The sequence below is a fragment of the Pisolithus orientalis genome (genome assembly GCF_024613125.1).
Source record: "Pisolithus orientalis strain OTSU chromosome Unknown F5J12scaffold_69, whole genome shotgun sequence".
Taxonomy (NCBI): domain Eukaryota; kingdom Fungi; phylum Basidiomycota; class Agaricomycetes; order Boletales; family Pisolithaceae; genus Pisolithus; species Pisolithus orientalis.
In genome coordinates this window covers 89042-111419 of record NW_026260850.1, presented here as the reverse complement: position 1 = coordinate 111419, position 22378 = coordinate 89042, and the positions used below count along the sequence as shown (strand labels likewise).

Sequence of the window (22378 nt, the reverse complement as noted above, 5' to 3'; positions counted from 1 at the left end):
TTGGGGAGTATGTCAGTGATGTAGTCGCTCTGCTGCTGTTGTAGTTAGGGGACGTGGGGCTCAATGGATAGACTAGTTGGTGAATACCGCGGAGGTGTGGGACGGAGGAAGGCGATTGCAGACGTACCGTTCGAGATGTCAATGAGAAGGAAGGCGGCGACATGGATGAATAAATACCACAGGCTGGTTGGTGAATTCGATCGAGGGCGGGTGACATTTGTCGGTGATGCGGCCGCTTTGCTGCGTCGTAGTTAGCAGACAAGGGGCTAAAAGGGTGGACTAGTTGGTAAATACCGCAGAGATGTGGGACCGAAGGAGGGCGACTGTGGACTGTACCATAGTGACATCGGTGAGAGGGAAAGTGACATAGGTGAATACCGTGGGTGTCATTGGGGCGGACGGAAACAATTCTAATATTGGCAAAATGTACGTGCTCCATTAAGAGGTGCCCCAGCTAAGACGATGTAAACATGGTTTTGGCTGATGTGGAAAGCTGAAAATTATTCACCAAATGGCGGGTGACGCAAACGCAAACATCATCGTCTTTGACGATAGGGTATGTACGTGCTCCATCAAGGGATACCCTGGCTAAGATGATGTGAACACGATTTTTGGTTGGCATAGAGAGCTGAAAATTGCTGATCAAATGGCGGGTGATGCAAACGCGAACGAAACTTCGTCATTGACGATAAGGTATGTAGGTGCTCCATCAAGGAGTACCCTGGCTAAGACGATGCGGACACGGTTTTGGGCTAGCAAGGAGAGCTGGAATTTACTTACTAAACACGGGTGACGTCGTCTTCGATGATAGGGTGGACCGTGTTCCATCGGGGAGTACCCCAGCTAAGATGACGTGGATATAGTTTTGGCTGATGCAGAAAGTCGAAAGTTGTTTACTGTGTTGCAAACGTGAATGCGAAGCAAATGTGAACGCAGACATCTTCGATGATAGGGTGCATACATGCTCCATTGGGAGCTAAGACGATGCGGACACGGTTTTGGCCAACGCGGAGAGCCGAAAGCTGTTAATCAAATGGCAGGTGGCGCGAACGCGAACATCTTCGTCTTCGACAATACAGGATACTGGCTAAGTCGGGACAGATATCATGAGGCTTAATATCGATGGAGGAAGCCGAATGGTCTCACAGTGTACGCTTGCCTTTTACACTCTGCTGCCTGAAAAATTGAACAGCTATCCATAGGATGTTGTCTTCCTCCGAGCTCTCTTGTGTATATCACATGTTAACCATAACAACCAGACTATAGTCACGAGCAAAGTTGAAGCCATCTCTACCCGTGCGTTGTAAGGGATGGATTGAAAAGTGCACGTAGCATGCCACTCACGAGCTGATACGATGCTACAAAAAGTGTGTAGTAAGCCTGACTAGCCCTCGTTCATGGGATCATCAATTCCAGCTTCGAGACACGATGTATCCTTAACGTCTGCATTCTCATCTGCAAACTCCACACAAGGCGATGGGGAAGATGGACAGACAGAGCCCAGCGCTAAGTCAGGCCTCAAGTATTCCAACACGACCGCCGCAATCTCCATGTCATAGAAAGGATCACCATCGCTCTTCTCGCCCGATGTTGCAAGGGGTTGGATTGGAACAGAGAGCTTGTATGTGGGTGAGGACAGCGACTCGTCGAAGTAGCCTGTGACTCGAAGATCACGTCGCAGTCTCTCGCCGTTGACATTGCCTGGCAGCTGGGTATGGTGGATGATGATGCGGGGTGGACGTGTTTATAATCGCAGAACTTACCTGTAGAAGTGCACGTACAGCGGCACCAGCACGAGCGTCCACCAATCTGGACTGAATGACGTCCGGTGGCCAGTCAAGGTACTGCGAACAAAATTCCACCAGGGACATGAGATCAGGCTGGCGAGACGTCACAACGGTAATAGGAGGGCGGCCGTTGTCCGACCACGAGGTAAGAGGTAAAAGATACATTGCCAGGACAGCGGGGTCAGGGAACTCAATGCGCTCCTCCACGATGATGCGGGCAAGTTCGTAGTGTCTACATCCAAGGAACTGTCGAGGATCCGTTCTTAGCACCTCACAGACGCTGTCACGCCACTTGGAAACGAAGCTCATGAACTCGGCAAACTGGAGTGCGGCGGCGGCTCGCAAGAGACTCCTTCCAAAGCCGTATTTTTGCCAGCCGACGGGCAACGTCCACGCTGCACCACCGATTACCTGTCTACGAATCAAATGAGACTGGATGGCACCTTGGTGCTAGGGATGGCACGTACCTCAGCGTCCACACTGCTCATCAACAAAATCAGATAGAGGTCCCCCAATTCGAGACTGACGACGTTTTCTATGTCTTTGGAGGAGTAAACTAGAACGTCTTCATACCTGGTAGAGTAAGGGGTGCCGCTGTCTCTAGAGTTGGTTGGTTGCACCAATATTTGAATGAACAACTCACCTGCGTATAATGCAGGTCGCGCCAAATAGTAGCGCATCGTTGTACGGTGTCACCACAGCCTCGATTAGTCCGTAGGATTGAAGATTTGCGAGCTCCACGTCTGCCTCTCCTGGGGCCTGATGAGTTGTGTTAGCACCTGTTGAGATATGACATAGCATACATAGCAAGCAACTTACCATGTGCCAGTTGAAGCCGAATGCTGTCAGTAATTCTTGAAAGCGCTGCACAAGGAGGCGCGGGAAGGTCGAACCTACGACGTCTTTTCCCCTCTTGAGTTGGGGACAGTCTGGCCCATCAAAGACGAAGTAAGGGTGAAGCAACATGCGAGAGATAGCGGAAAGACGACAAAAGATAATATCCATTTCGTGCGATTGTCCTGTACCAGCTTGACGCCATGAAAACACGTTGATTAGTGAATGCATCCATGCACTGGGTGATGTGTCATCTGCGACAGACGAAATAGACCATGGACGATAGTGCTGACCTAGCATTGAATCCCACAGTAAGCAATCGAACACCTCCGTCATCGCCGGATGGGTCAAATGTTTCAGCAGCCAGCTGGCCGAGCGTGTAAGGCCGTGCTGCAGGTGCAAGGAGCTATGTATGGTCAGTATAACACGCTAACAAAACGGCAGAAGAGAGGAAATACTCACAGGCCATAATTCAGAGACCCTCATGTGTGGCGGACTCCGAGGACTAGTTAGGAGGATTGTCGACAGGGGGAGAACGAGACAAAGCCAGTTGATGCAGGCGTAGGCCGACGCCCAGCTGACAAATACGAGATTGGCCACCGGCCAGAGTGCCAGGACCATGGTGCGAGAATGGATGTACTCGATACGGGCAATCTATGTTTTGAAACCATCAGTGGAGGCGCTGGTGGCTGATGAAAGAGCTCACCAAGGGATGGATCAAGTCAGATCTTGGGGGTGCGCTCCAGCGAGTGAGCGTGCTTGGCCAGGGAATCGAGCTTGATAGCGCTGTGAACTGTTGGATGTAAAACGCTGAAACGCTTGCTGGCAGGTACTCACCACAAATGGCCACTGATGCGGCAACAAAGAGTGGGAGATGTCGGGGGATGACTCGAACGGGCTTTGGAGGGAAGGGAAGGCTCCTGCCAGCCTACACAGAGCGGGGAGATGCGGTAACCCAAACCTGCCCTTACTGCTTATGTCAGTGTGGTGTTGATGCCTCGAGGCGACAAGCCGGTTTGAGCAGTAAAGTACTGGAAGTAATTATAAAGTGGTGTAAAGTCACTTTACAAGGGGAAATTGGCACGCACATTCGCAACTGGGCTGGCCAGATTGGCAGATGAGCCGGTAGAAAATGCAAACGCACCGATTGGGAAAGACCCTTGAGGTCGCCGTCGAGGTCCTGTGTGCCAGGCGCTGCGACACGTAGCCATTACGGTATTATGGTAGCAGGGCAAGGGGTGTTGCACACACGACTAATACACGGACACTCAGTATGCAGCACTCAGCGCTTCAAGTCTCTTCAGCTTCAGCACCCGAAGGTGACATATGTATTGTACGACAAACACGGTGGAGCCAGCAGTCCGATTTGAACCAACTTGACGAACACGAATACACTGTACTATACAATGTATTAGACAGCTCTGAGCTCAGTATACTAGCCAAGAACAAGTTTAGCCGAAAACTATCAAGACACGTCGCCAAGTCCATCAATGAGTAATGACAGCTGTCAGCACGGCACAGTAGCACACAAAACTTCCCCCGCACCGAACTCATGAGAATGCCCGAAGGCCAAATACTAGCTGCTGATCGCAGAAGTGATCGATTATTGATATAAATTTAACGATGGAGGTCCCGCATCTGCACCCCCTCCGAATCCGAATCACACAGTTATCATACACGATGGACGGGAGGTCCAGCTGTCCAGTCTCTTAAGCGATCAGCGTCGCGCGGGGACGTCCCACTCTCCGTGCGCGGACCCTGATGATAACGTGCCTGACACGTAAGTCCCCCACCACGTGTTGCTTCCGTGTCCCGAGCGCTCCCTAGCGCACCCTAGCGCACCTCCCACGCCACGATCGACGATGCCGGTGCCGTCACGAGGCGTCAGACACTCCGAACGGCCGTCCCCGCCGCCGAGGGCGAGCCGCTGTGGCTGGGAGGCCGATCCAAAATTTGCAGGTCCCACGCACCGCCACCTGCCAATTTTCCGAGATAAACTGACTTAAACAAATCGGCCAAGCCTGAACTTGATAAGCAGTTCCTCTGGGCCCTACCAGTTTGAGCTGATTCCAAATGAGACTTCCTGAGTAGAGTGAACACTCCAATTACTCAGTCATCGATTGTGAGAGTGTGAACGGTGACGCTGGCGGTCGTGAGCTTTCTACATGGTCCTAATTTGGCCTAGACTCCTGTTTGTAAGCCTCCGAGGATTAAACACAGCCTGGGGTGTGGTCTTTATCCTCGTGTGCTTGACGCGGAGCGCCGGAAAAACATGCAGTACATTTAGGGTTAGCACGTGATTAATAGAGCGTTGATTGGGGGTCTCTTGATGAGAGAAACTCGCACGATGGGAACAGAGTCATGTCATTTGGCACAAACGCACGAAGTTGGCTGGCATGGAAAGTGTTGCAAGCATTCGTCGCGCGAGGCATATCCAAGTCGTGTGTGAACGGCCCGCGCAAGGCCAACAGAATGGCGTACGAACCATCATAGTGCGGCATGAACTTTGCTACACGGTTCGAGCTGTTAGTAATGTGTTCACGACGATGATGTTTAATAGATAACAAAACCCTGTCTCCGACAGAAAACTTGCAGTCATGGACACGATGGCGGCATGAAAATGGCTCAATCATTTGTAATCCTTCCATTTTTACTCCTTGACAAACATGGTGGTCCTGCTTTCCCTACTAATCCGCCTGGTGATGCATGATGCCCAGTGAGAACCCGTCATATCCATACGTAGGTGTAGATACATATCTGTATGTACCATAGTTTATACGTATGTGTAACTATGCTTATGGCGCGTGGTGACTGAAACCAAGTTAGAGCATATTTCCCCATAGAAATCGCTACTGAAACTTTCTTGTTTGGATTCCTCAAGTCGTCGTGATTATAAGATTTCAATGAAGATTTTCCATTGAATTCATTCCATTCCACTGGCTCTACAATGTTACAACCTAGGTATGCTATCAGACCTGTTGATACAGATTGACTTACATCATACCACAGATATGCCAGATCTCGAAGGTGAAGTATATTGGTGTACATGCAGAAAGTACTGTAAGGGCACCCGGAAGCCTCTGAATACCCTTGCTACTTGGCAGTGTCACTTTCGTGATGCAGGCAAAGATGAAAAACAAGACGTTCGTTTAGCAAGATGCTCTGACACCTTCCATGCCTTTGTTGCAAGTAATAGACTTTCTGGTTCCAAGTGTCTTTCTGAGAATGGTCCTGATGGTGACTGCAACTCCTCCAAGTGTCTCCATCTCTCCGATGAGAATGACTTTGAGGTGAGTTTATTTTATGTATTTGTTATATTCCTATAAATCAAGACTACCAGGTTCTCCAGGTGCACAAGCATTCACCTTCACCTGTGTCTCCCAATAGCATGCCTGAAGAGATGCACAAAGACTTTCCCCCTCCTGGCTCTCCCTGTAATTCACCTGGGCAGACACGTGAAGACTTTCCCCCTTCTGGCTCTCCCTGTAATTCACCTAGGCAGATGCACAAAGACTTTCCCCCTCCTGGCTCTCCCTGTAATTCACCTGGGCAGATGCATGAAGACTTTCCCCCTCCCAACCCACAGAGAAATCCTCTTGTCAATCTTGACTTGAATGAACTTGCAGATTTTGCCTCTACAAATCCCAAGCATGTGTGAAGCATGGATTTCATCTGGTGGATTTGGAATGCTTCACTTGGTGATGGGATGGGGCTTGGAGGAGAGTCTGTTAACCGGCTCTGCAATCCTCTGATGGACATCCTCAAACTTGTTGATCCTTGTCAAAAACTTGCCATCCAAATCTTCATCACTCTTGAGCACTCATTGGAGTCTGGATATGAGAAGATACGCATTGGCATCCATGCCTGTTTTCCAGGCTCTGAACTTCCCTCGTTCTACCAGGTCAAACACCTCCTTGTGGACCTAACTGGAGTCATGTCTATCATCAACCACATGTGTATCAACTCATGCACCACATTTGTTGGTCCCTATGCCCATCTTGACACCTGTCCTGAATGTGATGAGCCACACTATGACCAGCTTCGACAGAACAGAGGGGTCAAACACCCTCATGCTGTCTTCCACACCATTCCTATCGGTCCCCAACTCCAAGCCCTCTGGTGACACCCTGACACTGCTAACAAGATGCATTACTGCGAGGAAAAAACTCAACAAGTGTTTGACGAGCTTCTTGCCAATGATGGCTTCGTCAATGCATATGATGACATCTTCTGTGGGAGTGCATATATCCATGGTATCTGTGATGGTACCATCACTCCTGATGACACCCTTCTTATGATATCCATTGATGGTGCTCAACTCTTCGAATCCAAGGAATTGGATTGTTGGATATATATCTGGATCATTCTCAACCTCTCACCTGATCATCACTACAAGAAGAAGCATGTCCTCCCTGGCACAATCATCCCTGGCCCCAAAAAACTGAAGTTCATTGAGTCCTTCCTGTCACTGGGTTTTCATCACCTCTCTGCCTTGCAATGTGAGGGTCTCAAGATATGGGATTCTGCTTGCAATCGTAACTTCACTTCTCGTCTCTTCCTATTCCTTGCATGCGCTGATGGTCCTGGTCTGCTCACAATGAGCAATTTTGTTGGACACCCAGGTAAAAATGGGTGTTGCATGCATTGTCCTCTCAAAGGTTGTCAGAAGCCTGGCACTTCTCAGTACTACCCTGTTCTACTCGAACCCAACAACTACGACATCACTGGTTGTAACCATGGTGATGTCAATGTCTATAATGTTGGACCAAGCACCTCTGCACACTATGTTGTACAACTGCACACCATCCTTTGCTCTTGGAATCAGAAAGAATACAAAGGATGACACCTTGAGACTGGGATTGTTGGCCCCAGCATCCTTCTTGGCCTGCAGCCACACCTCATCCTCAGTATCCCTGAATGTTTCTCATCAGAAATGATGCACTTGAGTGTTGGAAATACCAGTGTACAGTGTTTCTCATTACCGGTTCTAGAATTGCTTATTAGTTGAGTCTTACTCATATGATGTCATGCTTTCTAAGTGACTCCACTATGATGTCACTTTACTCCACTTATTCTACAGTGTTCCATGACATTCTTTACTATACATAGTAGGTAGTAACTTTACTTACCATATGTGTCACCTGGTCTGTGCGCATACCTGCATGTATATAAACCAAGGGGTTTCTGCCATATCCCCTCAGTTCAGTCAATTGACTTTACTTCCTTGTCTACGAGCCTCAATAGCTCTATTCAAATTATCATTTACTTTCAATGATCTATCCAAGTATAAAGGCAAGTGCTCGTCTTTAAGCTCTTGCCCTTTCCCCTTTTGTCCTTGTTCCTCTGCCAATAGGTTATGAGCCCTGACATCTAACCGTTGGTGTGCTATTGTTATTTGAGCATTTACTGATCTCTGGCAATGGCCATATCAGCATGCCCTTTGACGGCCTAGATGTGCTAGGATGGAGCATTATTACTTACATTGTGTCGCTTTTAATGGCTTTTTATACTACCATTTTCTATTTGTCCCTTGGAGGATATGGACCTTTTAGGGAGATGTTTGCCTGCTCGGTTGCATTCTGGACTGCAGCTTTAGCTGGTCCTATATGGTGCAACATTTATCTCTACTGGGTATGCACTTGCATTGCTGCTGCCATGGGAGCTGATCTATGCCTTATTTGTGATGGACTTCATCCTCCTATGGTTGAGGCTCTGCCTCCCAATTATCTTCTTCACACTATTCCTGATTGTGATGATGATGCCAACCTTGATCCTGTTCCACCCTACACAGTTGAAGGAGGAGCTGATCCTCTTCCACCTCACTGTGAACCAACTCCACCCCCAGAGCTTGTAGTGGTGTTAGGTGACATGCTTGCTCAGGCTAATCACCTGATCGCTGAGGTCGATCTTGCTGTCGAAAATGACATCGCCGAGTTCGATTTGCTTTTTTAGCTGCATCCCAACTTGTTTATGAATGGAATCTTATGCATCTTCCTTTAGCTATGTCTCTTGTTGTTGCAAAGCGTACTGAAATCGCCATTGCCCACTCTCATGATGGCATGTACATGGGGAATAAGTGGAGAGAGGAGTATGTGAAGAAAGTTGTTGAATATATGGAGGTGTTGTATGTTAGAGATTGTTCCCACTGGTGCTACGCAGTCCCTAGTAGTCGATCTTTCTTTGTGCACCCGCAACCATTGCTTGCCCATGTCCCTCTCTCTCAGATCGAGGTGACTTGGGATGGCTTCCTGACTTTTCCAGGCCTTGACATGCCATTCAAACTCCCAGGTATCCATACTGCTTTCCATGGTTATCTTACTGACTTCGCCCCTAAAATTTCCTTCTTATCCTCTCCAAATGCTATCACTTACTTCAATGGTTGTGACCTTCCTAGTCTAACCTATGAAGATCCTGCCCTCTGGACCATTCTGGCCTCCACAATTACTCATGACATGTTCGTCTATGTCTATTACAACTGCCATCCCCTCTACATCTCAGGAAACCCTTTCCACAAGCTTGTCCCTCCTCTCAGGGTTTGGCACAAGTATCTGGAAGGCCATTACAGAGGACTTTGGAGAGAAGGAATTACCAACGTTGACTGTGTCCCCCTCTACTTCAGAGAGCAACAACCTGGGGGACATCTTTTTGACCTCCAGTTATTGGAGTTCATCGACAGGTTTAAGGTGATTGGAGATATGGACGAAACCTGAACCAGTTACAACCAAGCTAGAGGTGCTCTTTGGTACCTTGATGCTACTGGTTACCACTGCTTCATTTACTGGCCCAGAACAAACTTGGTTCTGGCTGACTTCGAATGTGCGATGGCCTGTGATACTGGGTCATCTTTCAGCCAACCCAGATGTTGTGGACTACTTGCCAGTGCTCTTGCTTGGTCTCGCATGGCTGCCGAAGTTAAGCGCAAACTATCCTCTCCCTGGTACCATGGATGTACCATACGCATCCACAAGCTGATTCCTCAAGTATCCTGATGGATCTCTAGAACCCTGCCTAGATAGCTCATACAATATCTTCGAAGTCTTAGCTTCTAGGGAGTATGGTAATCGGATCTATGGCTGGTTTCCCTTTCCTTACTCTTGTGCCTCTGAATGGTTAGGATTTTCGAACCCCCATGGACTTCATGAAATGGGATGGTCGTTCCTTTCCTACCACTACTTCCCTGACTTGTGCTTCAATTTTCTTGAGTACAATGTACAGTGGAGTTCTCACATCGCTGATTGGCGTTATGCTGAGAAAGGCATGGAACCAGAACCAAAAATAAAACACCGATCACTGAGGACTCAGGATTGACCCAGGCAAAAGTCCCGCACCTGCAAGCATTGTAAACACCTGCGTGCTTTCCTCCAAGGAACTCTTAATCCCACTATCACTGATCCAAGGAAATCTTTCCTTTATGACCATCTAATCCTTGACATCTATTAGAATGTCTTCTGAAGGAGGTCTTGGAAAGAACATCCCAAAACTTAACAGGATGAACTACACTGTTTGGCAAGTTATGATGAAGGCCTATTTTCAAACTCTTGGAGTGTGGGGAATCGTATCAGGAATGGAAGCTCTACCCATGGATGCTGATGAAGCTAGAATTTGGTGGATCTCAGATTCATGTGCTCAGGGGTGTATCACCCTTTACTGTGATCTGATGATCGCACTCTCTGTCGATGCCCATGCTACATCTAAATTAAAATGGGATGACCTCGAGACCAAATATGGCAAACCTTCTGCCATGACAACATTCATGGAGTTCCAAAGACTCCTTAAAATTCAAATCAAACCCAAGGACGATCTCATGGCAAAAATTGCCGAGATCAATATGCTCTTTAAGACCATTTCTGGTCAAGGCATTACCTTGGATGATAAAATGAAGTTGTTGCTCCTCATACATTCCATGACAGCTTCCTGGGACCAAGCTCCCACAAATATCCTATCCTCTATCGATCCCGCACATTTAGGCCCAGATGCAGTAATTCCTCGCATGAAGGAATTATGGTCTCATCGATCTGGACAATCGTTATTACCAAGACAAATAGGAGAATCTTCTAGTTCTTCTACTACCATCAAAAAGGAGTCCAACTCCTTATTATCTCGCATGAACAAACCACCCCTTTGCAATATTTGTAAAGGTTCGCATAATACTCAAGACCATTGTGGTGGAAGTGGCTCTTCTCGTGGCCGAGGAGGATGAGGTGGTTTTCAGGGTAATTGTGGAAGAGGGGGAGGCTCTTATCAGCCTTACCCACCTCAACAAAATAATCAGCAGGGAGGTTTGTCCAACTGTGGACAAAACCAAAATTGTCACCATGGTAAGGGCAAGGCAAAAGCCCAGACCAACAAGCTTGACATCCCCAGACAGGGTGCTGAGGAGTTTAACCTTGCATCCATTGAAGAAGTCCTGGAGGAATATCCCTCTGATGATTTTGACATTAATGCAATCAATTTCCACCATACCTCTCCGGAGTATTCTCTGGATCAACCTGATCATACCAAGTCACATCCTGAATTAGAAACCACTCTCAGTTCCCACACTATTCTCGCTTCTCAGGTTCCCTCACCCGAGTTAACTGCTGAGGATATTGAAATGGCCATGGAACATTTTGGCCATGTTTCCACTTTACCTATCCAACCAGATGGTACTCTCTCGGAATGGTATCAGGAGGAGATACAGAACTCCTTCATCACTGAAGTTGAGTCAGTGACTCCTTGTGTCAACATACTGAGATCTAATTCTCCTTGCCTTTGCACTATTTGCATGCATTCCTATTGCTCAGACTTGATGGGTTTCAGAATGGGTTTATCCCTTCAGGAATCCCTACAATGGGAGAACTCGGATCCTCTATTGAGGAGGATTCTGTTTCCCTCTACTGAGTTGAGAACCAGGGCTGTACTTAGCTTGCCCATCCAATCCGAGAATGGAATGGGAGCTACCAGCCTGGCTAGTATACACATGGCAGGAGAGAGGAATTCTGCAGATGATGTGTCACAGGTTGTTCAAGGAAACAGACATTCTACCAAGTCTTCCTGAAAATCTAGCAGACCACTTAAACTATCATTAGCAGAATTTCATGCGAGTGTACCAAATCTGAGGACTTATATTCATCCTCATCCTTTTATTTGTCTTGATGTACCGGACTTTGATTTTAACCTGGAGAATTCTGTCAGTGGATATAATCCTGGCAATTTCAACCACAATGCATCAGATGCTTATGACTGTTACCCATGTGACATGTCAGCTAACATCATACTTCCCAAAGGCGAGTCCATTTGGATGCTTGACTCAGGGGCTTCACATCATGTCACCCCATATTACTCTGATTTCTTGTCTTTCAAGAAATATCAATCTCCACAGTTAGCCAATACTGCTGGAAAACAACAAGTCAATATCATTGGTGAAGGAACTGTAGTGTTGCAGCTAGAAAATGGCTCCACTCTTTCCTTAGAAAATGTGGTATACAGCCCTCAATTTTCAAAGAGACTTTGCTCTCGAAATATGCTTCTAGACAGGGGATATAGAAGCGAAGCGACTTCATACAATGAAGTAATCTGAACACCTGATGGCTGGATTTTAGTTGAAGCACAATTAGCTTCACCTAATTCACCATTACATTGGTTTTTGGGCATTCCACTTCCACCCTCCAATGCTTTTTCAGTCCTTTGCCCAATGGTCAAAATGGATGCTGAATCACTTTGGCACAATCAGCTGGCACATCCTGCCAACAATATTATGCATCATTTATGCTGATTAGGTCTTCCTGAAATTCCCTTACACAGGATTCAGTCCTGCAAAGGCTGTGCACAAGGCAAAATGACTTCCAAGTCATTTAAACCATCATGGAAACATGCTACTCACCCATTGGAACTTGTTCATGCCAACCTTTTGGAACTTCCCATCAAATCCTACTTTCGTTCCAAGTATGTTTTAACACTGCTTGATGATTATTCTTCCTTTGGTTTCTGCATCTATATGTGGAATAAATCAGGTACCTATCAACACTTTACCGACTGGCTCCTCGCTATGCAATGCCAGCTCAATCTTGAACTGGGTACTCTCCATTCAGATCAAGGGGGAGAATTTATGGGAAACACTTTCAAAGCGCTCCTTACTTCAAGAGGAATCGCTCATGCACTTTCATCAACAGAAGCCAAGTATATGGCTTTATGTGACTCTGCCCAACAAATCAAATGGCTTAATATGCTTTTTGATGAACTTGACCTAAAATTAGAGAAAACAATTCTCTACTGTGACAATATGGGTGCTCGCTTTATAGCAGAGAATCCAGTCTCAGATGGTTGTTCAAAGCATATAGATGTCCAGCAGCACTTTGTTCGCAAATGTGTACAGGATAATCTCTTTGCCATTGAATATATCCAAACAGACCAACAAAAAGCCAATGGATTAACCAAATCTCTCACATGGCAGAAATTCAAAATGAATCACTCATTGCTTGGTCTTGTTACCTTACAATTCTAGAGTGAGGGGGAGTGTTGGAAATACTGGTGTACAGTGTTTCTCATTACCGGTTCTAGAATTGCTTATTAGTTGAGTCTTACTCATATGATGTCATGCTTTCTAAGTGACTCCACTATGATGTCACTTTACTCCACTTATTCTATGGTGTTCCATGACATTCTTTACTATACATAGTAGGTAGTAACTTTACTTACCATATGCGTCACCTGGTCTGTGTGCATACCTGCATGTATATAAACCAAGGGGTTTCTGCCATATCCCCTCAGTTCAGTCAATCGACTTTACTTCCTTGTCTACAAGCCTCAATAGCTCTATTCAAATTATCATTTACTTTCAATGCTCTATCCAAGTATAAAGGCAAGTGCTCATCTTTAAGCTCTCACCCTTTCCCCTTTTGTCCTCATTCCTCTGCCAATATTGAGTGGCACAAACATGGCTGTGCTATGGCTTGACTTGTGGAGAGGTACCATTGAATGTGTGCCAACTGATAACAAGATGACATGGTGTTGGGCTGTTCTAAAGGATCAGTGCAGGTGGGAAGAACATGGGCATGCAGTTGGTGCTTACAAGCCCTACCTCCCAGGTTCATTCAATGTCACCCCTCGTGATCCCAGCCTTCATGCAAACTCCTGGTACAAAGCCACTAAGTACATCACTTGGATTTATTCTCTCTGTCCAGCACTTTTATTTCAGGTTTTACCCCAGAATATCTGGCGCAACTTCTGTAAGTTTGTTGCAGGCTTCCACATCATGGGTCAATACAGTATCACTCCAGCACAACTCAAACTTGCTCGGAACTATCTAGCCAAATGGGAATATGAATTCAAGCAGATACACTACCAACGTTGCATCGATCAGATTCACTTCATATGCCCATGTGTCCACCTATCAAACCATCACATTCCTTAATGTCAGCATGCAGGGCATTCTGCTTCTGCCAAATCTACATCTTCCTCCAGCTCCACTGCCCCATTGTGATAGATCGGCATACAAGAAGGTACAGTTTTGGACAGAAAAGGAGTACAAGGACTGGAAGGCCACTGCGGAGGGACAAGCTGTAATGTCTAAATCACAGACAGCATACCTAGAAGACAAGGATGGCAAGCAGCTACCCAAGAAGCACGTCAGCAAAATTCTCTTGACAATGTGCGAGATCTGGCACAACCTCTGCTGCCAAGGCCAGATCGATGCCAACATGACATGGACATCAATGCCATTATCCATCAAGAAAATATTTCGTACTGAAATTGCTGGTGCACATGGCAAGCTTGCCCTTTGCAAAGACTCATGGAAAGCTGATAACCTAGCCAAGCAGTACTATGTGTCATGCAAACAGACTTGGTTCACGAATAAGGACAAGAAGTCTATTCCCAGCAAGTGCAAAGCAGATGCAAAGTTGGAGACAATTGATGTCGACAACAAGCATACCAAAGTCAATGCAGGTTTACCCAAAGACATTTCCTTTGATGTGGAAATCAGTCCTTTATCTGTGTCACTGTTGGCTGGTGTTTCTTCAGATTTTTTGGAGGCATCTACCAGTACTTTGAACCCCAAGTCAAACCATAGTGCCTTTTTCGAGCTGAAAGGTAATGACGATACAGGCATCCATTCTAACTCACATTGACAGCCCAAGGAGCTCGCCCTTTGCCTAAGATAAAGCTGAAAAACATTCTGTAATATAGACTTCACTTGCATACTGGACATACTGATATCTTTGGCTTAGGTTGTCTGTGCCATTGAACCACTTGGGCCTCCCACTGTCAGCACCAGCTACTGCCAACATCCCCAACACGGCACCTGTTCAATCTCCCCTGCAGACTTCCCCAGCCAAGCATGTTGGCTCATCTGTATCTCAAATGGTCACTCCAGCAGTCACTCCAACAAGTGCTGGCTTGTCCATATCTATTGCTCCAACAGTCACTCCAATGAGTGAATCAGTTTGCCCCCCTCCACAGACTTCCCCTGCAGAGGCCAGTGGCACTGCTGATGTCACTAACACCATAACTGTTCTGCCCCCTTCACAGCCTTCGTCCACAGTTACTGGTGACCTGACATCAACAGCTTCCGAGACACTCGGACCAAGCAAGAAGAAGGCTTGGCACCCCAGGTCAAACAAAAGCACATGGTATGTCATATTTCATGAGAGGGATGGGTTATACTAATATTGATATGAGGACACTGTGTGCCCACCGGTGGCTCAAGACGGTTTCTCTGAACAGCACACAGGAGGAGTTCAATACATATTACAATCAACTTCCTACAGAGACAAAGGAGGTAAGTAATCAGTCACTCTCATCATTTGGTCAATACTAATATGCCTTAACCTAGAAATACAAAGAGGAATACAGGAAACTCATATGTCAAATTCACTCCCAATACCACAATTGCACACTGCCAACACACCACTTCAGGTTGACACCAGTGTTTGGACAAATAGCACTGCAGAGACAATTGTGATGTTTTCTGGTGGTACCATGTACTAGTGGTAGACAGGATTTGGGATGGGGTGAGAGCAGTACGTGCAAGAGTGGTAGGAGTGGTAGGGTGAGCAGTAGGGCAAGCGGTAGGGCAACTGGTAGGGCGAGCGGCAGGGCGAGCGGTAGGGTGAGTGGTAGGGCAAGTGGTAGGACAGGGATGGGGTGGGTGGGTTTCAACAACTATGTACTCATATGTCTGCATACTGGTCAAGTGACCAGGGAGCAGGTGGGCAGGTTTTGTATTTGCACTAGCTATGCATATAATGGCATAGTGATTTCAAGCCAAATTGCCTGAGCTATTGTTGCATATAAATGCATAGTGGAGTCATGGACACAGGGATAGCTAGGTAGATATATGGTTGACTATGCTAATAGGTACATATGGATCAGCATATGCACGAATAGTGAATAATACTATGATAGTGTACATTTACAATGCAAATCTACTTGTTCCTATTTGCCGATATTTACGGATTACTACCTAGTCCGGCATATGGTGGTTTCTCACTGGGCATGATGCCCCACTCCTGCCCGTTGAATGCATACCGGCTCGACGCTCCGATCAATCTACCAGAACCACTACAAATCATAGCGTTCCATAGAGAATGCCATGGCCATGGCTCGTGTGGGGCTTTGCTTCGTTTATCTTGTTCGGCTTTGTGGGTTGGCACTGGTTTTGGCTCTGTTCCGGCAGTTGTCTACTCTTTCCTGGGAATCTTTCATGTTCCGCTGAAATTACCCCCTCTGTCACAGTATCACATAATAGTATCTCTGATCAGTGTCCATCTCACCCCGACACCGTCCCTCTCTGGCCAATCTCCTGATCTGTATTGATCAATCGATCGATGTAAATCGGAGTCGCTCCTGGACCTTAGTCTCAACTTGACTGTGTACTCTGAGGCGTCCGAGATGCTGAATCACACGTCTAGGTATGATATTCATAGCTGGCACTTCTCAGTGTTCTGTGACCCTTTGTTCAATGATATCCTAACCCAAAGGTCGATTAGTACACAGCAAGTATCAACGCTGGACGGCTCACCTCGGGTATCTTTCTGTACTCTCTTCGAGACTCCCATCGAGAGCATGAACGAACGATCTTCCCCGCGGGGATCTTGTATAGTGTCCTCATTTAAGGTCTCTATGACTCGGACAACAATAAACGGAAGGGAAGTAGGATTCTTGACACCCAGTTGTTTCGGGGAGTGATGCTGTGTTCTATATCGAGGTAGGCATGTACCGAAAACCTGCAGAACGGTGGCCAGTGCTCACGAGGTGTCGGATTCATGTCCATGGCGGCGCAGTCCCTGCTGAAAAAACCCACCTGCTGGTGATACCTTTCGAGAATGTGGTTCAGATTGTTATGATGGCCACGGGTCAGTCAGCCAGTGCGGTTTGCACAGTGATATGGTATGGGTACATTGAATAAGTTGCGGACCTCAGTCAAAGAAACCATTACCAATATGCAGTTCAATGCCAACTCGCACTGGCGAGCTTGGATAGGGAGTTCCGGATACAGGAGAGGTTTAACGAATCATTCTCTAAGTTGAGCAGTTCATGGCTTGGAGAGGTTTTGGTTTCTACCTTGGAAGTGATGTTCGTTCCTTACTATGTTGTCGGATTCAATGTCTCAATGACACTGAAACCGAAGTCAAGTAGGCCGGATCCGGTTTACAGCAAGTATCGCTTACCCCACCCATACCAGTGTTAGGTGCCTAGAATCCTGCGGATCCAAATGAAAATTGTCAAAATAGGAGTAAACAACCCGTGAAACAGCTGACTCCAGTCAGTCGGAGATACGGCTCCCCTCGCTCTATTCTTCTTCCACTGTAGGAGACTGCTGTAGCTAATCGCAACACGCAGTACTTGCTCTTTCATCGCCCTCGGAGAAAGTTGCTAGGCACTAGCGACCGTTGCGATTGGTGGGAAGACTATCCAGCGGTATGATTTGGCTTTAGTCCAATTAACCTGTTTCCAGCTTTCAATATGGTCAAACACCCCTCTTCTTTTCTCCCTCCCCGCACACCTTTTTATCACCGGCATGCCAACTTGGTGGCAAGCCCAACATGGAAGACGCAGATGCGGCCGCTGAATGTCTGAATTCCTCCCAAACTGGCCGGGTGCTCCAAAACTGGACGAGCGATAGCAAGTGTAACCCACTGGACTCATTTGAGTTCGGCTCCCGCATCGCTTGGAGACGTCGACTGTCGACATGACGAATAATAGCCTAGGTAAGGCCCTCATAACGTATGTATATTTCTAGGGTCAAGTGCGGGGATCGTGGCTAACCGTAAGCCAATCAACACCCAGAGAGCAACGTGCCAAGTCTCTAAGGCAATTGTAAAAGACAAAATTGGACGATGATTGGAATTTCATCGAAGCCATCGAGCCTCTCGACGTGGGAAGCTGCTGGACCACATATTTATCCAATGCCTCTTTCAATCGCGGCATCTATAATTTGTTCCCTCTTCCGAACTGTTTCTGGGCCTACGGGACGTATCTACTGAGGCCTTGCCTGTATTACAGGCAGACATTCGTGGGGGGCTTATCAGAACCCTTGGCGACGTGCCCGTTGATGAATGGAACGAATTTAGCTAGGTAGCCGGATATACCTGCCTCTGCCTTATCTGCCAAATCTCGAACCCGATGTAGTCTTCCCGTGTCGTTATCGGTCATCCTCTTGGGATTCTATCGGTGGATATGACATGGCATAGGTAAGATGCGCATAATACTGACGGTCGCTCGCGAAGGCTAATCGTTTTTTTGGGGAGACGTTGGACCTACTATGGTACGTGTAAGTTCCTATTGCAATTGAATTTTAGCGAACTGCCCCCTAATCTTCCATTTACATAACTAGCTCTAACACACATTCGTATAAATCCTGCGCTCTACGAACATAACTTTGCCTCGATGCGACAACCAGGGGTATCTCGACAAACATTCACTGGATAGGTATACCAAATGGTCGACTATCTGCCAAAATCGAAATGCGAGCAGGTGAGCCTACTTGCTCACTCGGCCACCTTTATTTCTCGGATGTTCCTTGATATTGCTAATAGCCTCTTCCGTTTAACGAGTTCTGTCCGTTTCCCCACTGCGTTCAGGTATTTCTCGTGGAATTTGGTCGCTATGTCGACTTGCAATATCAGCCTCTGGTAGAAACATTAACCGTGCACAAGAGCTGGCTATCGACGTGACTAAACCGTGGAGAACATCGGATGTGAGAAGACGAGAGGATGTTGTTCTGTCTCAATCGTGGTGACTATAGGAGCTGGGTAGCTGGAAGGTGAGTGTAAGTCTCCGCAGCCGATAGTATGAAGATCTACGACAAGTTGAACTTGTGCCGGCTTGTAGGTCCCAAAAAGTGGAAGCCACCTCCTTGATAACGACGTAGTGCCCTCCCTGGAGCAAGATGGAAACGCTTTCGCCGTTGCAGTTAGGGTGATCCTAGCGTACCGGTAGCACTGGTATTCGAATGTGGCAGATGCGGCTCTTGCAATGAATGCGATATCCACGAGATGGGCTGAAGGGTGCTCCCATCGAAGTGTTCCCTTGCATACGGGATTTTGACTGGCCCTCTGCCGATATTTATAGTGCTCTCTGTGTGAGGGATTGGACGCTTCGGTTGCTGAAGCACGAACTAGAGTCGAGGGACGCTGTACCTGGCTCGCACGACTGTGACAGTGTCCCTTGCGACTCCACCACTCGAAGACACTACTTGTACTCCATTGTTACTGGGGATGCGCTCGACGATGAGCATGTGACTCTCTCCTGTCAATATAACGTCTCGACACTGCCGTAGCGCACAATCAATCAGCGCACTTACGATCAGTGTCAATATGGACAAGAAGGAATTCATGGCGGCAGGAAGACGACAAGGAATATAATACAAATCGCATGCACCGACTGCTGCTGCGGCTTGAGATCTTGCGATGCGTAGAAAATCTCGAGCGCTGTACTGCCGAGAACTTTCATGACTGTGCAGAATACTTGACGCGCGAACCATATCCATAGTAGTAGGACAGTGGGGAGTGGGTTGCGACGACTAGCGCTGGGGGGAGAGCACCGATGATATATAGGAGGCCGTTTTACACCCGATATTGGTACGCTCACCACAGTGCGTCTTGGTCCTCTGATGATTGGATTTCAAATTGTCTCTTACAGTTCGGAACAACTGCTCCGTTTGTTACATAATGGCCCAACACGCGTCTACCATCCTCGGGAGTCGGAACGGGTTTTACACTCTCAGTTCGGCCTTCTGACGCATCTCACCGCTTTCCTCCGACAGCTCAGATTTTGCGACGCCAAAGTAATTTACGCACTGCTTTACCAAGGTGGCCTTGCCAAATGAAGCCTAGCGCCAGTCTACTTTAAATAACCCGCCTCAATACGATGGTACCCCATACATCATATCAGTGTTTCCTCCCTCCTGCATTGGCTTTGATCTGCTGCAGCCCAAACGCACTCTCTGTGATTCTATTTACTGGCATTCTGTCTTCACTGTTCTACCATGGATATGATCCACACCCTGGGCCTCATGCTCAAATACGGGAGACAGTACAATGATAGAGATTTCCTATCTTATCACGAGGACAATGCGAACGGCAGTAATGGTCGTCTCATGTGCTCTACATTATATTCCTTCGCAGTCTTCCTGCAATCATGAATTTCTCCTCGTCGAGTCCTGTTCCGTTGAGGGGGGTACGTGGACTGTGCTTTTTTTCGGTAGTCTAAAGACATCACATTAACAGCAGAAAGCGTCATGTTGATCATCGAACGTGCCCCCAGTAACGGTGGAATACGAGTAATATCCTCGAGTGGCGGAGCTGCGAGAGACACAATCACAGTCGTGCGAGCCGGGTCATTTTCCTTCTGGCCGTGTGGCACTCCTTCAATAATTGATGTTTCTAATACAGGGAGCATCACGAGTACTGGCGGAGGGCAGGTCAAGAGCCTTCATGCAAGGGTATACTTCGATGGAATCACTCCTCACCCCGCCTCTTGGATATTGCTTTTATTGCAGGTGTCGCATCTACCACTTTCAATCACTACAATCATTACTTTCGGCAGTGTTACTGGTATTCCAGGATCACCCTAGCTGCCGTGGCGAGAGCGTTTCCGTCTTGCTCCAGGGAGGGTGCTACGTCGTTCTCCAGGAGGTTGTTTACAATGTTCGGGAGCTACAAACCGTCGCAAGTGCAACTCCTCGTAGCACTTCATACTATTGGCCGCCGAGATTTACACTCACCCTCCCTCGAGTTCGAGCGACACGCCTCTCGCTTGATAACTCCCGACATTCTCCGCAGTCTAGCCATGTCTACGGTCAACTCGCTTGCGCAATTGATATTCGATGAACCTGGAGTAGACATCGCAAATCGACATGGTGACCGGACGGTGGGAGGAATACCCGAATCCAGCCAGCATACAGAGGATCGTTAGGGGTTGACTACTGGACCGTGTTTTCAAGAGATGGAACCAGTTGACACTGGTGAGTGGGTTGGCCGCCCACTTCCTTGGTGTCTTGTTTCCAGCGAATCGGTATTCTCCTCAGTTAGCACTGGGTGTAAAATCATAGCTTTCGGTTTTTTCACATGGTCTTTTGTTTTTGTTTTCTGCACTGTAGCAAGCCGTATGTAAGTTAGATTGCAAACAGCTCGTACACCACGCGACTAGCCATCATCACAGATAACTGGTGATTCATGTCTTCCCTCACGGTTCTCTATTATTGCCCCTTGCAGGTCGTGCACCACACCGCACGAGTACTCGTACTCTCGCTCTCCGAGCGCAAGTGAGCTGGACAAGCCGTCCAGTCCATTGAACCAAGACCCATCATGGCATTCAATGCAGAGCCGTAGTCTTCATGCCCCGTGACACGTGGAGGACCCTGTGGCACCGCCTCGTGGTCGTGTCCAGCTTCCTATTTGCGTGGCGGCTTTCAATTCATTTCTCTCCATTTGCCCAAGCATCTTTCGTGTGCTCATATTTCCTGGGTCCTACGTACTTCCCTACCTCTCAGGATCCCTCGTTCCTCACACCGGCATGTTCGTTGTCCCGAAGCAAATCGCTTCACCCAATATTATTCACCTCTAGCTGATTTCCTGATCGGCATTGATCCATGATCTATGTAAATCCGGTCTTCTCCTTGATTTTGACCAAGATCCCCAATAAGGACAGACGATGTTCGGTAGATGTACAGCCCCATTCGATCTGGGGCTCCTGGCACCGATATCTCTGAGACCCTACTGAAACCCCATGGATGCGATATGATGGGTGAGACGCACTTTTCCAAGGGAGAGGCGGAGCTCGACAGCCCTAGCTAACGGCGAACTGATCGATTCTGTCGATGTGCCAAACTTCCCCGCAAACCTCAAAAAGCGGAGAAATGGGGTAGTGGTTAGATATCGGTTGCTGGCCTTGACGCCCATTGACATAGCACGATAGCTCTTTTTCGACTACAGCATCCGCAAAATCTCTTTACAGCCAACACAACTATACTCAGCCCAATATCATTGCTGGCGCCCACCTAAACGCCGGACGACGGTAGGCCGAAAATGATGAGGAAGGTCATGGACCTAAGTGAACAGAAAGAAAAGGGAATAGGCAGGAAGAGGAGTGGGACGCACCGTGCAACCTCACCCCCGGCAATGCCAACGTCATCCCCATATATTCCACTGTGTGAACGTCAGCGTTTTCTGGACCTCCTGTATCAGCTTCACAGCATCACACTTGCCCTTCGTCATGATGAGTAGAATGATGTGGACCCATGCGAAAGACAGGGTCGACCGAGGTTGGTCGTGTGT

At 47.5% G+C, this 22378-nt stretch overlaps 7 protein-coding genes across 7 annotated transcripts; 4 read left to right on the top strand and 3 right to left on the bottom strand.

Annotated features, from left to right (window-relative positions):
* Window positions 1-1670: 1670 nt before the first annotated feature.
* On the bottom strand, window positions 1671-2921 carry F5J12DRAFT_728118 (PIN domain-like protein; the record flags this gene model as incomplete). The annotated part of the gene is made up of 4 exons (XM_051741861.1): window positions 1671-2198; window positions 2255-2381; window positions 2431-2546; window positions 2607-2921. The coding sequence occupies 4 exons, from the start codon at window positions 2919-2921 to the stop codon at window positions 1671-1673; spliced, it is 1086 nt and encodes a 361-aa protein (XP_051594868.1).
* F5J12DRAFT_865390 (uncharacterized protein) lies at window positions 2681-3728 on the bottom strand (the record flags this gene model as incomplete). The annotated part of the gene is made up of 5 exons (XM_051747031.1): window positions 3710-3728; window positions 3459-3652; window positions 3328-3407; window positions 3084-3275; window positions 2681-3027 (listed from the first exon to the last, which is right to left on the bottom strand). Coding segments are annotated over exons 4-5 (243 nt in total), but the record flags the coding sequence as incomplete, so codon positions are not given.
* Window positions 3729-6282: 2554 nt separating this feature from the next.
* Window positions 6283-6744, top strand: F5J12DRAFT_786832 (uncharacterized protein; the record flags this gene model as incomplete). The annotated part of the gene is made up of 1 exon (XM_051743531.1): window positions 6283-6744. One exon carries the CDS (start codon window positions 6283-6285, stop codon window positions 6742-6744), a length of 462 nt encoding a protein of 153 aa, XP_051594866.1.
* A 6777-nt stretch (window positions 6745-13521) lies between these two features.
* Window positions 13522-14013, top strand: F5J12DRAFT_728115 (uncharacterized protein; the record flags this gene model as incomplete). The annotated part of the gene is made up of 1 exon (XM_051741860.1): window positions 13522-14013. A coding segment is annotated over one exon (492 nt), but the record flags the coding sequence as incomplete, so codon positions are not given.
* Window positions 14014-14020: 7 nt separating this feature from the next.
* Window positions 14021-15561, top strand: F5J12DRAFT_898148 (uncharacterized protein; the record flags this gene model as incomplete). The annotated part of the gene is made up of 5 exons (XM_051748086.1): window positions 14021-14690; window positions 14732-14777; window positions 14828-15229; window positions 15279-15378; window positions 15433-15561. The coding sequence occupies 5 exons, from the start codon at window positions 14021-14023 to the stop codon at window positions 15559-15561; spliced, it is 1347 nt and encodes a 448-aa protein (XP_051594864.1).
* A 2793-nt stretch (window positions 15562-18354) lies between these two features.
* On the bottom strand, window positions 18355-19711 carry F5J12DRAFT_511224 (uncharacterized protein). The gene is made up of 4 exons (XM_051739784.1): window positions 19405-19711; window positions 19241-19349; window positions 18782-19178; window positions 18355-18730 (listed from the first exon to the last, which is right to left on the bottom strand). The coding sequence occupies exons 1-4, from the start codon at window positions 19475-19477 to the stop codon at window positions 18590-18592; spliced, it is 720 nt and encodes a 239-aa protein (XP_051594863.1). The 5' UTR covers window positions 19478-19711; the 3' UTR covers window positions 18355-18589.
* A 129-nt stretch (window positions 19712-19840) lies between these two features.
* On the top strand, window positions 19841-21154 carry F5J12DRAFT_865341 (uncharacterized protein). The gene is made up of 2 exons (XM_051747030.1): window positions 19841-20279; window positions 20333-21154. The coding sequence occupies exons 1-2, from the start codon at window positions 20141-20143 to the stop codon at window positions 20674-20676; spliced, it is 483 nt and encodes a 160-aa protein (XP_051594862.1). The 5' UTR covers window positions 19841-20140; the 3' UTR covers window positions 20677-21154.
* The last annotated feature ends 1224 nt before the right edge of the window (window positions 21155-22378 follow it).